A 13,312-nucleotide genomic window follows, 5' to 3' on the forward strand; every position below is an offset into this window, starting at 1 on the left:
GAGCCTCGACACCCCAGTCCCAAGCCTGCAACAAAGGTCGCAGCTGGCAGGGCCCCCCCACCCCCACCCCCACCCCCACCCCCACCCCCACCCCCACCCCCACCCCCACCCCCACCCCCACCCCCACCCCCACCCCCACCCCCACCCCCACCCCCACCCCCACCCCCACCCCCACCAGCGACGGGCGGCGCGGCCAGGGACCCGCCCCCAGCCCCACCCCTTCCGCGGCCGGCCCAGTCACGTGGGGGCGGGCGCCGGGACCACCGAGACGGCCGGCCTCCAGCGGCCTAGAGGGGCGCTGGGCGCACGCGCTCGCTTCCGCGTCGGCGTTTAGCCGCCAGCTTTACGCGGTTCGGCGAGGAGGTGTGTGCGTCCCAGCGAGTGCTCCGTGCCAGGTCCGCCCGGTGCCGGCCCCCTCACTTTTCCTGGCGCCCCGAGCTCGGTCCCGTTGGTGGCTCGCGCCTCCCTGACCCGGGTCCGGGCCTCGCAGACGCCGCCGAAGGGGCTGCGCGGCCTCCGGAGCCCGAGCCCAGCCCCTGCCCAGCGCAGCGCGACCCTCTTTCCCACCCCAACAGCCTCGGCGCCGCTGCTGAGTGTCCGTGTTGGGTCCCTGCTTCCCTGCCGTTTCTGTGTTCGGGGTCTCGGCCGGCATCACCCCCTAGAACGCCGTTTTACTCTTTATCCGCAGCCAGGCACCCTGTCCCGCCTTTCCACAGGCACCTTTTGTGGGTCCATGTCATGGTCCCTGTAAGAGCCTCTTTGGGGTTTTAGGTGACTCTAGGGGCTCGCCTGGTCTCGGATCTCACCGCCCGCCGTGCAGGGCTCAGCAGCCCTGGGACGGGGCGGGCAGGGGCGGGCCTGGCTGAGGTCCAGGCGAGCACTTCCCGAGGAGGTGGGGGCGACCAGCCGGAGGGGCCTGGAGAGCCTCCTGCCCGTGCTGCTGCGGGGGGTACAGACCTGAGCTCCCGCACTCATGGCTCGTCTTCTCTTAGCTTCTAAGGTTCTTGCTTTTCCACACCCGGAAGACAGTGCCCGAAGCCAGGGACACCAGCCATGCGCCAAACAACTGGGCCTCAGGTGAGCCGAGCTTCCTTTCCGTCTGTTAAAAAGCACATTAGCGCCCGGCCGGTGTGGCTCAGTGGTTGAGCGCGGGCCTTATGAACCAGGAGGTCAGGCTCCAGGAGGTCACGGTTGGATTCCCGATGAGGCCCCTGCCCAGGTTGTGGACTCGATCCCTGGTGGGGGACGAGCAGGAGGCAGCCCATCAATGATTCTCTCTCATCCCTTTTTTTTTTTTAATTTAATTTTTACAGGGAGGAAGGGAGAGGGAATAGAGAGTTAGAAACATCTATGAGAGAAACATCGATCAGCTGCCTCCTGCACGCCCCCTACTGGGGATGTGCCTGAAACCAAGGTACATGCCCTTGACCAGAATCGAACCTGGGACCCTTGAGTCCGCAGGCCGACGCTCTATCCACTGAGCCAAACCGGTTAGGGCGATTCTCTCTCATCCTTGATGTTTCTGCCTCTCTGCTCCCTCTCCCTTCTCTCTGAAATAAATACAAATTTATTTTTTTTAAAAATCACAGTAGCTCTCAGTTGATCAGGAAAGGACCCAGAAGGCCTAGGGGGCCAGGCTCTGGTTTTCTCTTTGAGTAAATACCCGGGGGAGGAAATGAGAGTTTTGTGTGTAGAGAGGGATGAATTTGGGTGTGTAGGTTTAAGTGTAAAAGGGGGACCCAAGCCTAGAAATTCTCCTTCACTGTGGAAATCTAGACCATGTTCTACAAAGAAAAGTCACCTGCTGAGGTCAGAGAAATTCTTCATTGAAGAGATTGCCCCACAAATTGGAGACGTATCCCAGAGAGACCAGCATTGTTCCTCCCATACGCACTTTCTAAATGCTGGGCGCATAGTATTGAATAATGCAGACAAGTTCCCTTTTCTCATTAGCCAAATAGACGGTCTGCAAACAGAGACACAAGATACCATAATTACATGTTGCCAAAGCACAATGCTTCTCAGGCGTGTGGTCCACTGGCAGTGTGGGCATCACCTGGGAGCTCATTAGAATTGCAGAGTCTTGGGCCCCATCCTAGACTCCGTCAGACTGGGGAGGAGGATAGCGAGGATAGCGGGGCGGGGAATCTGCTGTGAAAGCCCTTCAGGGGATTTTTATATACCTTCTCAAATTCGAGACACCTCAAGGAAGCTACCTCTCCACGGGAGGCCTCCTAGAGGTAGGATCTCATGTCAAGGATGCGATAGAAACAGTCTTGGGAACTGCAGAAGAGAGAACTTTCCAGAGAGAAAGACAGCAAATGCAAACCCCTTGTAGTGGGGGTGGGGGTGAGGGGAGCTGGGTGGACTTTAGAAACAGGGAAGTCAGAGAAAGTTGTTCAGTGTGAGATGGGGGATGTAGGCACATGTCTGGTAGGTCCCTATGAAGACTTTGGTTTCTACTCTGGGTTCACTGGAAAAGCACCAAACAATTTTAAAAAGGGGAGGTGACATGGTTAGATTTATCTATTTAAAAGATTTTCCGTGGTGGTGAGTTGTTTGTGGAAGGGTATTGGTCAGTTGCATATTGTAGATCAGGTAAGAGATTAATTACTGCCTTTTTCATTTGTAATTAGACTTCATTTTTTAGAGAAGTTTTAGTTTCATAGCAAAATTGAGCAGAAAAAGCAGATCCCATGTCCTTCCTGCCTCCACACATGCATAGCCTCCCCCCATTATCACTGTCCCCCATCAGAGTGGTACATTAGTTAAAATTGATGAACATGCATTGATGCATCATAATCATCCAGAGTCCATAGTTTGCATTAGGGTTCACTTTTTTTTTGTTATTTTTTAAAATATATTTTTATTGATTTCAGAAAGGAAGGGAGAGGGAGAAAAAGATAGGAACATCAATGATGAGAGAATAATTGGCTGCCTCCTTCAAGCCCCCTACTGGGGATGGAGCCCGTAACCCCGGCATATACCCTGACCAGGAATTGTACTGTGACCTCCTGGTTCATAGGTTGATGCTTAACCATTGGGCCACACCTGCTGAGCAGGTTCATTCTTGGTGTTTTACATATTATGGGTTACAAACGTATGTGACATGTATCCACCATTATAGCATCGTACAGAGTGTTTTCATAGTCCTAAAAATCCTTTGGGCTCTACTTACTCATCCCTCCCTGGAAACCATTGATCTTTTCAACTATTGACATTGTTTTGCCTTTTTCAGAATGCCAAATAGTTGGAATTATATTGTATAGGCTTTTCAGATTGGTTTCTTTCACTTAGTCATATTCATTTAAGGTTCCCCTATGACTTTTCACGGCTTGATAGCTTATTTCATTTTAGTGTTGAGTAATAAATATTCCCTCGTCTGGATGTACCACAGTTTGTTTTAGACACTTACCTACTAAGGACATTGTGGTTGCTTCCAAGTCTTGGCAGTTATGAGTAAAGCTGCTGTAAACTTCTGTGTGCAGGTTTTTGTGTGGACATAAACTTTCAGCTCATTTGGGACGACACCAAGGACGTGATTGCTGGATCATATGGTAAGAGGATGTTTAGTTTTGTAAGACACTGCCAAACTGTCTTCCAGAGTGGCTGTACCATTTTGCATCCCCACCAGCAATGAGTGAGAGCTCCTCTTCCACTCTTCCAGCATTTGGTTGTCAGTGTTCTGTTCTAGATTTGGCTATTCTGATAGATGTGTATCTCATTGTTTTAATTTGCATTTCCCAGATGACATATGATATTAAACATTTTATCATATACTTATTTGCCATCTGTGTGTCTTTTTTTTTTTTTTTAATATTTTTATTGATTTAAGAGAGGAAGGGAAAGAGAGATAGGAACATCAGTGGATCTGTGCCCAGAGACAGGGCACTGCCAACCTTGTTTGAATACAGGTGGTTCAGAGAAGAGACTGGAACAGGCAGGTTGTGGGTTTTTTTCAACAGAGCTAGCTTTTTGATAAAGAAGGTATGAAAAGAAATTTGCAAAATGCTGGAAAAACTTTTTAAAAATATGTATTTTTATTGATTTCAGAGAGTAAGGGAGAGGGAGAGAGAGATAGAAACATCAATGATGAGAGAGAATCACCGATCAGCTGCCTCCTGCACGACCCCTTTGGGGGAATCGAGCCCACAACCTGAGCATATATGCCCTTGACCGGCCTCGCACCCGGGACCCTTCAGTCCGCAGGCTGATGCACTATACACTGAACCAAACCAGCTAGGGCTGTGCGTGCGTACTTTAGATGGGCGGAGATGGGGTGAGTGGCAGCTACCTGTAGTGGTTAGTGTATAGAAAATAAGGTGACCAGAGTATGGAGTACTTGAGGTAGGAGGTGCCAGAGGGACAGATCCTCAGGGGTTGATGCAGTTACCAGGCAGAGAGCCCAGATGCCAGGCTATGAGATTAGGATGACTTAGAGCTGAGCAGATGGGAGTGCGTTGGGGTTCCATGTTTGAAGTGGAATGACTGGCTGAAGGCGATCTTGATAGAGCAGACCTTCCACGGGGCTCAGAGTTGGGGACCTGCAGTTCAGGCTGCCTCCTTCTGCCCCTCACTCAGAGCTTGAGCAGGAACCTGTTGTTCCAGGAGTCTGTGACCTTTGAGGACGTGGCTGTGTACTTCACCCAGAATCAATGGGCCAGCCTGGACCCTGTGCAGAGGGCCCTGTACAGGGATGTGATGCTGGAGAACTATGCAAATGTGGCTGCCCTGGGTAGGTCCCTCTCATTGGCTCTTCGTGATAGTTTGACATCATTCTCAGATATTTGGGGGACTCTAGTAGCCCTTGGGTTTGATGACTCTGTGGGGGAGTTCTGCAGTCCCAGCCTTTGGAGATGCTGGGTGGGGAGATCCTGGTGCCCTTTGGTTTTGAAACTGGACTTCCTTACACCTCAGGGAGGAGTGAGATTCTGGGCACTGAGTGGAAGGACTTCCTGGTGCCCTGGGTGACCTGTTCCTCCATCCTTCCATTGTCCTGGGGTTGTGGGTCCTCCTCTCTGAGGAGAGTCTCCCAGTGTATCAGTGCATATATCCTTCCTGAGGGGCTTTCCTTTCTAATAGCCAGGGCAAGGTTGAAATTTCCTTGGAGAATGGCTGTCTCCCTGTCATTCCTTTTAGAACCCATCCACTTTAAGCTCATCCTCAGAACCTTGGCTGGCTCCCTTGGTCTCCGAGGCGGTCCATTTCTCTCCCCTCCCAACTAGCCCATTAGGAGCTGGGCCAAGAGAGATCTCAGGAAGAGGTCTGAACGTCTCCCTCGACTTGTCTGTCTTTTTTTCTTACTGAAGTGGCATTTCCAGCCCCCAAGCCTGATCTGATCTCCCAGCTGGAGAGAGGGAGCGCACCCTGGGGCCCCGATCCTTGGGAAGCAAAGGTTTTGCGAGGCATCTGTCCAGGTGAGTAAGAGAATACAGCAGTTTCTGGCTTGGCCTTCCCGGTTTACTGGAAATGTTTCTTCTGCAGCAGAAAACAAAGCTCCCTGTTGTCCATCAGGCAGTAGTCGGTGCACTCTGACCTCCACTGAGTTCCAGCCCCGAGCCCAGAGAGACCAGTCCCCGGAGTCCGTGGCCACACACCGTCTGCACACACATGTGGCCGTGCTCCTGCAGAAAGCTGTGACCCAGGAGCTCCTGAACCACTTTCTTTCTCACAGAGGAAATATTTAATTTCATGCCAGTTTTCTTGGCAGCAGAGGAGTAGGGTTTTTGCCATATTTTAAGGAAAATTTGATTCTGTGGGTCAAACTGATTTCTTTGTGCCGCAGCTATGGATTTTATTTTAATTTGCCTTTACTGGTGCAGTTTAAAGATTCCTATGCCATAATATTTGGGTTTACATTGTATTTGTCCTGTATGGGGTTGCATAGGAGAAGGCAAGGCACATTCCCCCACCACGGCACCCAGCACGTACACACAGCCTCTAATTTCCCCGAGACTGCTTCCCAGTCCTGGGAGCTTTTCATTACTTGGTTTTCTTTCCTTTCGAAAGAAGGTTCAGGCCTCACTTCTCACACATACTGGGATTTGGTAAGTAGCGGTTCATTTAGCATGATGCCACTGTGGCCTGCAGTCCTCCAGCTTCTGTTCCAGCTGACTTTCTGGAGGAATCTTTTATCTCAGGATATTACGTGGAACATTCAAAAATGGAATTTATTAGGCCGTTATTTAGAATTTAGAATTCGGGTGGTTTCCTGGCCTATGAGGGCGGGGGGGCATTATGATCTGTTGTTTGCTCACTTGTGTTCCCAGCCTGCTCCGCCTCGTCATGCTAGAGCTGACCTCAGAGCAGTCTCACTGGTCTTTTTCCTCTTCTGGGTCTCTCTCTTTACAAAATGTTCCATTTTTGCTGATCCCTCTTATCTGTCCTTTTCTCTGTCCCCCCTCATGCCTTCTTTCCTTCCCATTCTTTTTATTTTTTTTATTTTTACTGATTTTTTTTAATCCTCACCCAAGGATATTTTTCCATTGATTTTTTAAAAAAATGTATTTTTATTGATTTCAGAGAGGAACGGGGGGGGGGGGGGGATATCAATGATGAGAGAGAATCATTGACTGGCTGCCTCCTGCGTGCCCCCTAATGGGCAACCCTGGCATGTGCCCTTGACCATAATGGAACCTGAGACCCTTCAGTCCACAGGCTGACGCTCTGTCCACTGAGCCAAACCAGCAAGGGCCCGTTTATTTTTAGAGAGTGGAAGGAAGAGGGAAAGACAGAGAGAAACGTTGATGTGAGAGAAACACATTGGTTGGTTGCCTTCTCTACGAGCCCCAACCAGGACCCGGGCCAGGGAGGAGCCTACAACCAAGTTATGTGCCCTTGACCAGAATCAAATCAGGGATCATTTGGTCCTCAGGCTGATGCTCTATCCACTGAGCCAAACTGGCTAGGGCTCCCTCTCATTCTTGAAGTTCTCATTCTGCCCATTTCACCTGCCTTAGTGCCCCCTCCCCCCCCAAACTCCAGCTTTCCTTACTGGAGGCACATCCTGTTTCCAATGTCTTACAGCTGTATTTTACTACTTTTCTTTTTCTCTCCTGTCCTCCTCTATGGATGCTTATAGCCATATTATGAGTATATTTTTTAAAAATCACATCCTACAAGAGAGAATTAGGATCCCTGGATTCTGCTTTCTGTCCAGCTCAGTAATTTGGAGTGCTCATGGTTGCTTTGGTCAGGTGACGAGTCCTGGATCAAGGATGAAGAGCCTGCCGTAAAGCAGGAAGCCTCCGGAGAAACAGAGCGGCTTGGAGTGCCGGGAGGTGGACTTAGAAATGTTTCTCAGCGCCTTGAATTTAAAAGCACGGCCACGTGGCCCACTTTCAGCCTGAACCCGAATCTGATACTTCGAGGGGGAATGAAGTTCTATGAGTGCAAAGAATGTGGGAAAATCTTCAGGTACAACTCAAGGCTCATTCGGCATCAGATGAGCCACACCAGGGAGAAGCCCTTCAAATGTAAGGAATGCAGCAAAGCTTTCAAGTCCAGCTATGACTGCATTATACACGAGAAGAACCACATTGGGGAAGGGCCCTATGAATGCAAGGAGTGTGGCAAAGGTTTGAGTTCCAACACAGCCTTGACTCAGCATCAGAGGATCCACACGGGGGAGAAGCCCTACAAGTGCAAGGAGTGCGGCAAGGCCTTCCGCAGGAATGCAGCCTACCTTCAGCATCAGCGCCTACACACGGGGGAGAAAATCTATAAGTGCAAGGAATGCTGGAAAGCCTTTGGTTGTAGGTCGCTTTTCATTGTCCACCAGAGAACTCATACTGGGGAGAAGCCCTACCAGTGTAAGGAGTGTGGCAAGGCGTTCACACAGAAGGTGGCCTCCATTCAGCACCAGAGGGTGCACACTGGAGAGAGGCCTTATGAGTGTAAGGTGTGTGGGAAAGCCTTCAGATGGTACAGCAGTTTTGTTCAGCATCAGAAATTGCACCCCGTGGAGAAGAAGCCCGTCCTGGCGAGTCCCCAGTGCCCCTCTTCAGCCTTGTCGCCGGGTCCTCTCCAGAGCCTGTGCTTGGCTCCCGCTGTGGCCACCCCCTCGCTGACCTTCCCGCAGGCTGTGCTCCTTCCTACCTCTGGGCCTTTGTTCGTGCTGCTGCCCACATCTGGAATGCCTTCGCCACCTGTCCAACTAGTGCAGGTCTTCCCGGGCCTTGCTCCCACTGTCAAGCCTTCCCCGGTTCATCTCGCCTCTCGTGAGCTTTATCTTGCCACGCCCAGCAAATCTCCAACCTAATTGGAGTTTCATTTGTATTTTTTTCCTCGCCTGACATGTGTTTCCGCGCACACTGCATTGTAATCTGTATATTTAAAGATTGTGTTTATATGGTATGTTGTCTTTTCTTCGGGGGATGGAAATACTTGATCTTTGCCTTGGCCCCTTTCTGGCTTGAATAGCCATGGCTGTATCTGTGGGGGTGCTGGTCGGACACTGTGGTGTTAGAGAAGTTTGGGAGAGCACATCCCTGTGTTAGGCCATTAGAGAGAAGCAACCTGAGAGAAATGGAGGAGAGCAGAGAATTGCAGTAAATTTGCAACAACAGACTTTAGAAATGAGTGCAGATTGTTGAGAATAGTTCGAGATGGTGTAGTAATGCAGTTGAAGTTGCATTGTCCTCGCTCGGATCATTGAGGATCTCACACCTATGCCAAAGCTCGTGTGAGATAACCAGTTTGATTCTCTGCCTTCCCCCAGACCAGAGTCCGTGGTGGAGACTGAGAAGCAGGCTGGCAGAGACCTCCAGGGGACATCAGCAGACCTGAGTCTAAAGTGTTGACTGTTCCCTAGAGACAAAGCTATTCAAGATAAAGTGGTGCTTCCCTAACGCTAGTGAGATTCACCACAGTTGATGCCACATTGGTGGGACCATTAAACAAGTCCACTTATTCATTCTCTTAAAAATATTGGGTATCTACTGTGTGCCAGGCACCGTAGGAAAACCAGGGAAATGATGGTGGATGTCTTCACCCTCCTGAATCTTAGTTATTTGGGGAAGAAAGTGGGACAGATACTTTAACAAATTATTCAAATGTGAAGGAAATGTGTGGGGTGTTGTGCGAGAATCCGGGAAAAAGGAGGCCTGAGGGAACAGCAAAGGTCCTGAAGTAGGAAGACACATGGCTCATCTCAGATGCTAAAGGAAATCCAGTCTGGCGGGGGTAATAAGTGAGGGATGGAGAAAACAGTATAACACAGTCGTTTTACTAGCTCAACTCACTCATTACACAGAGATTCTTCAAAGTCCCCTCTAAAGCAAAGAAATGTGGCCCAAATATTTTACCCAAGCATTTTTTTTTAAAATATATTTTATTGATTTTTTATAGAGAGGAAGGGAGAGAGATAGAGAGTTAGAAACATCGATGAGAGAGAATCATCGATCAGCTGCCTCCTGCACATCTCCTACTGGGGATATGCCCGCAACCCAGGTACATGCCCTTGACCGGAATCGAACCTGGGACCTCTCAGTCCGCAGGCCGACGCTCTATCCACTGAGCCAAACCGGTTTCGGCTTACCCAAGCATTTTATTTTCTATCTTCATATGTACGTACGTATAGTTTCCTAACTCATTCCAGAGTAAGTTGCAGGCATCATACACTTCGCCCCTGATTTCTTCAGCTGTATCTCCTGAGAATTTAAGGCAGTCCTTCCACATAATCACAATAGCACTCTCACACGCAAGAAAATTACCACAATGTGGGGGTACCATCTAATTTACAGTCCATTAAAAAATCTCTCCTGATTTCCTCCGTACCTTTTCTAAAGCTGATTTTTTTCCCCAATCCAAGATCCAATGAAGGTTTCCCATGGATTTGGTTGTTACATCTCTTCTAGAACAGTCCCCTGATTAAAAACAAAATGATACTGACTTTTTAAAAGTTTCTTTACATGTACTGAGGTATATTTTACATGTAAATGATTCACCCGTTTCAGGTATACAATTCAAAATGGTTTTTTTAGTAACATTAAACATGACCATAAATCAGTTTAACATTTTCATCCAGTAAGGTCCCTCCTGCCCAAGCAACCACTAATCTACTTTTTGTCTCCATAAATCTTTTTATGAACTGTTTCTACTTTTTTATTAAAAATTTTTTTTAAAATTGATTTCAGAGAGGAAGGAAGAGGGAGAAAGAGATCAATGATAAGAATCTGATCAGCTGCCTCCTGTATGTTCCCTATTGGGATTGAACCTGCAACCCAGGCATGTGCCCTGACCGGGTCAGTGACCTGGTTCATAGGTTGATGCTCAACCACTGAGCCACACTGTCTGGACAACAGTTTCTATTTTTAAAAAGTGCTTTTGGGCTTTCTAGTTATAATACGATGTCCATGCTTAGCTGTTACTTCCCAGCCCTGGCCCTGGAATCAACCATTTCTACAAGGAGTCCAGATGTGGGACATGGTATTTAGAAACCAAGAACTGGGGACCAGATGTGGTATCTTGAACATGGATGTCCTGAGGCTGGGATTTGTACATGTCAGCTAGTTCAGGGCTGGGGGGCTGTTGGAAATTCACCTGGCTTTCATGTGAAAATGCAAAATGAATTATCAGATGGATCTCTGCGATCTTGGTGCTAAAATATGACAAGAGGCATTGATTTTTGGTTCTTATTTGAATTTGTCGCCTTTGTGTGTGTGTGTGTGTGTGTGTGTGTGTGTGTAAGAAAAGAGTAAATCTATGATTGGCTGCCATGTCTAATTCATTCGATTTCCAAATAACTGACAGAGTGCCTGAATGTTGAAAGCTTCAATAAGTGCTTTTTAAATAAATTACCAAAGCATCTTTGTATAAATGGTTATTGCCTTCATCATAATTCATATATACCTCGCCTCCTCAAATAATTCAATTTGTTTCTATTGAGATGTAGTTTAATGTCACCAGAGGGCTAAGCAATATAGAGATTCATGAGCTATAAATTGTAAAAGAGGCCCTATTATGTATTAAAATACATCGTAATATCTGTGGATCTGTTTATAAATTGAAGAAATTATTGCCATAATTATGGGATTACAGCAAAAGTTATCTTAAAATAATTAGTGTATATTGGTAGATAAATGTTGGTCACTAGCAAAAGGGAAGTGAGCGATGTGAGAAGCAGTAAGTTTAGTCTTTGTTAGTGCAGAAAGGGGCAAACTTCAGCATTGTTTATGAACTTTTACCTGTGCCTAGATTTTAAGCAAGTGGCATTTAAAAAATATATTTTTATTGATTTCAGAGGTAGAAACATCAATGATGAGAGAGAATCACTGATTGGCTGCTTCCTGCACACCCCACACCGGGGACTGACCCCACAACTGGGCAAGTGCCCTGACTAGGAATCGAACTGTGACCTCCTGGTTCATAGGTCGACACTCGACCACTGAGCCACGCCAGCCAGGTGAGAAAGTGGCATTTCTAAGGAAGAGTGAAATTGTCATCTTAGAGAGCACAGCAAGCATTAGCCATGGAAGCAAAGGGAAAAGAAAAAGATGGTTGGAGTTATTTCAGTTCCTAGCTGGATGCATATATACCCCGCCTCCTCAAATAGTTCAATTTGTTTCTATTGAGATTGACTCGAGCGGTCTTCTGACCTTTCTGGGATGTTAGTAATCCAGAGGGGGGACTGAGCCCTGTTCAGGTCTCCACCCTCCTTTTCACCCCATTTGACAAAAGTTTCACACAGTCCCCAGTTGTTTCCACATTTGGTCCTCCTCCTCCTCTTTCTCTTCCTCCTCCTCTATCCTCTCTAGCTAGCTATCTGGCTGTCTCTAAATACTTCCATGGGTATATCCAAGAACAAGAATCTTTTCTTAATGTAACTTCAATGTAGTTATCAAATTCATGAAATTTAACACGGATCTAATACTGTTTCCTACTTTATATTCAGATTTTGCCAACTATCCCATTAATGTTGCTTACAGCTATCTGTATTTCTAATTCAGGACCACAGATTACATTTAGTTCTCATGTCTTTCTGGGGCCTTTTGATTTAGAACACGTCCTCACCCTGCCTTTGTCTTGCATGACTTCGACTTTACCTAATTTGGGTTTGTCTAATGTTTCCTCATTATTAGGTTCAGATTATGCATTTTGGCCCCAATATCCCAGAAGGGATAATGCGTCCTCAGTACATCTTATCTTGAGGCATACCTTGTGGGTTGATTTCATTATTGAAAATAAGGACATTGAGCATTTAGTTAAGGTGGTGTTGATTAGATTTTCCACTGTCAAATTACTCTTTTCCCTTTTGTGGTTAATAGGTACTTTTGTGGGAGGTATTTGAGTTTATGTAAATATACTCCTTAGCAAACTCTCACCTAGTCTTGCCTGAGTCATACCCTAATTTCTAAATGGAGGTGGTATGGATCTGTCAGCATCATCTGTGAAGCAGAAGACAGCACCTGGCTCCAGTTTCATGATTTTATTAAATTGTCCTTGGCAGGTGAAATGGCTGCAGCGCGCCAGCATGCTTCGCACTCTTTATTCAGTAGACTGGCAGCCCAGCCACCAGGTGAGAGCTGCCAGATATTTTTAAACGGAGCTATAAACAACCTCAGGAGAAGACAGAATAAATTCAGGCTGAGCCTGGGCCTCTGAGTCCTCAGGTGATGGTTCTCCTGTGACTCGGGGCCAGGTTGACCCTGTAGGTGATCCGCCACTATTCTTAGGACTGGGAGGATCCTTCATCCCTCTGTTGAATTCCTGAATATTTATTTTCAAATTCTACTTAGTTTCTAAGGGTGAGGTCGTTTCCTAGGGAGAAGCTTCACCTCCCCCCCCCCCCCACTTTTTTTTTTTAAATATATTTTTTATTTTAGAGAGGAAGGGAGAGGGAGAGAGGGAGATAGATACATCATTGATGAGAGAGAATCATTGATGAGAGAATCTTTGATCAGCTGCCTCCTGCACACCCCACACTGGGGATCGAGCCCACACCCGAGCATGTGCCCTGACTAGGAATCAAACCATGACCTCCAGGTTCGTAGATTGTCGTTCAACCACTGAACCACCGGGCTGGGCAAGCTTCTCGTCTTCACGAAGAATCCTTGGACGTATAAGGAACACGTACTGGTCGTACCACCTGCCCCTCCAGCGCCAGGCAGTGAAGGGCTGAGGGTCCCTGGCTTCACTGGGGCAGCGGGGCTTGGGCGTCCCCTGGCTCCTTGCATATGGTGCATTTGCTCCTCTCAAAAGCGAACCTTTGCTTTCTATTTGTTGGTCCTGGGCGGTACGGTTCCTCGATATACACAGCATAATGAAAAATGGTGCTTCCCACAGGAGATCCCGAATGGGGTGATTTGTCAGT

At 47.7% G+C, this 13,312-nt stretch overlaps 1 protein-coding gene across 2 annotated transcripts; it reads left to right on the forward strand.

Annotated features, from left to right (window-relative positions):
* Nucleotides 1-359: 359 nt before the first annotated feature.
* On the forward strand, nucleotides 360-8,354 carry ZNF621 (zinc finger protein 621; the record flags this gene model as incomplete). Of its 2 annotated transcripts, XM_081106623.1 has the most annotated exons (4): nucleotides 1,054-1,077; nucleotides 4,609-4,735; nucleotides 5,310-5,417; nucleotides 7,197-8,354. In XM_081106623.1, 4 exons carry the CDS (start codon nucleotides 1,054-1,056, stop codon nucleotides 8,258-8,260), a joined length of 1,323 nt encoding a protein of 440 aa, XP_080962749.1. In that variant the 3' UTR covers nucleotides 8,261-8,354. The 2 variants fall into 2 exon arrangements, 1 of the variants encoding a protein (XP_080962749.1); XR_013996820.1 differs by lacking the exons at nucleotides 4,609-4,735; nucleotides 5,310-5,417; nucleotides 7,197-8,354 and adding exons at nucleotides 360-395; nucleotides 3,489-3,739 and having other exon boundaries at nucleotides 993-1,077.
* Between the last annotated feature and the right edge of the window lie 4,958 nt (nucleotides 8,355-13,312).

Source organism: Myotis nattereri (assembly GCF_964212035.1).
Source record: "Myotis nattereri genome assembly, chromosome: 14".
Taxonomy (NCBI): domain Eukaryota; kingdom Metazoa; phylum Chordata; class Mammalia; order Chiroptera; family Vespertilionidae; genus Myotis; species Myotis nattereri.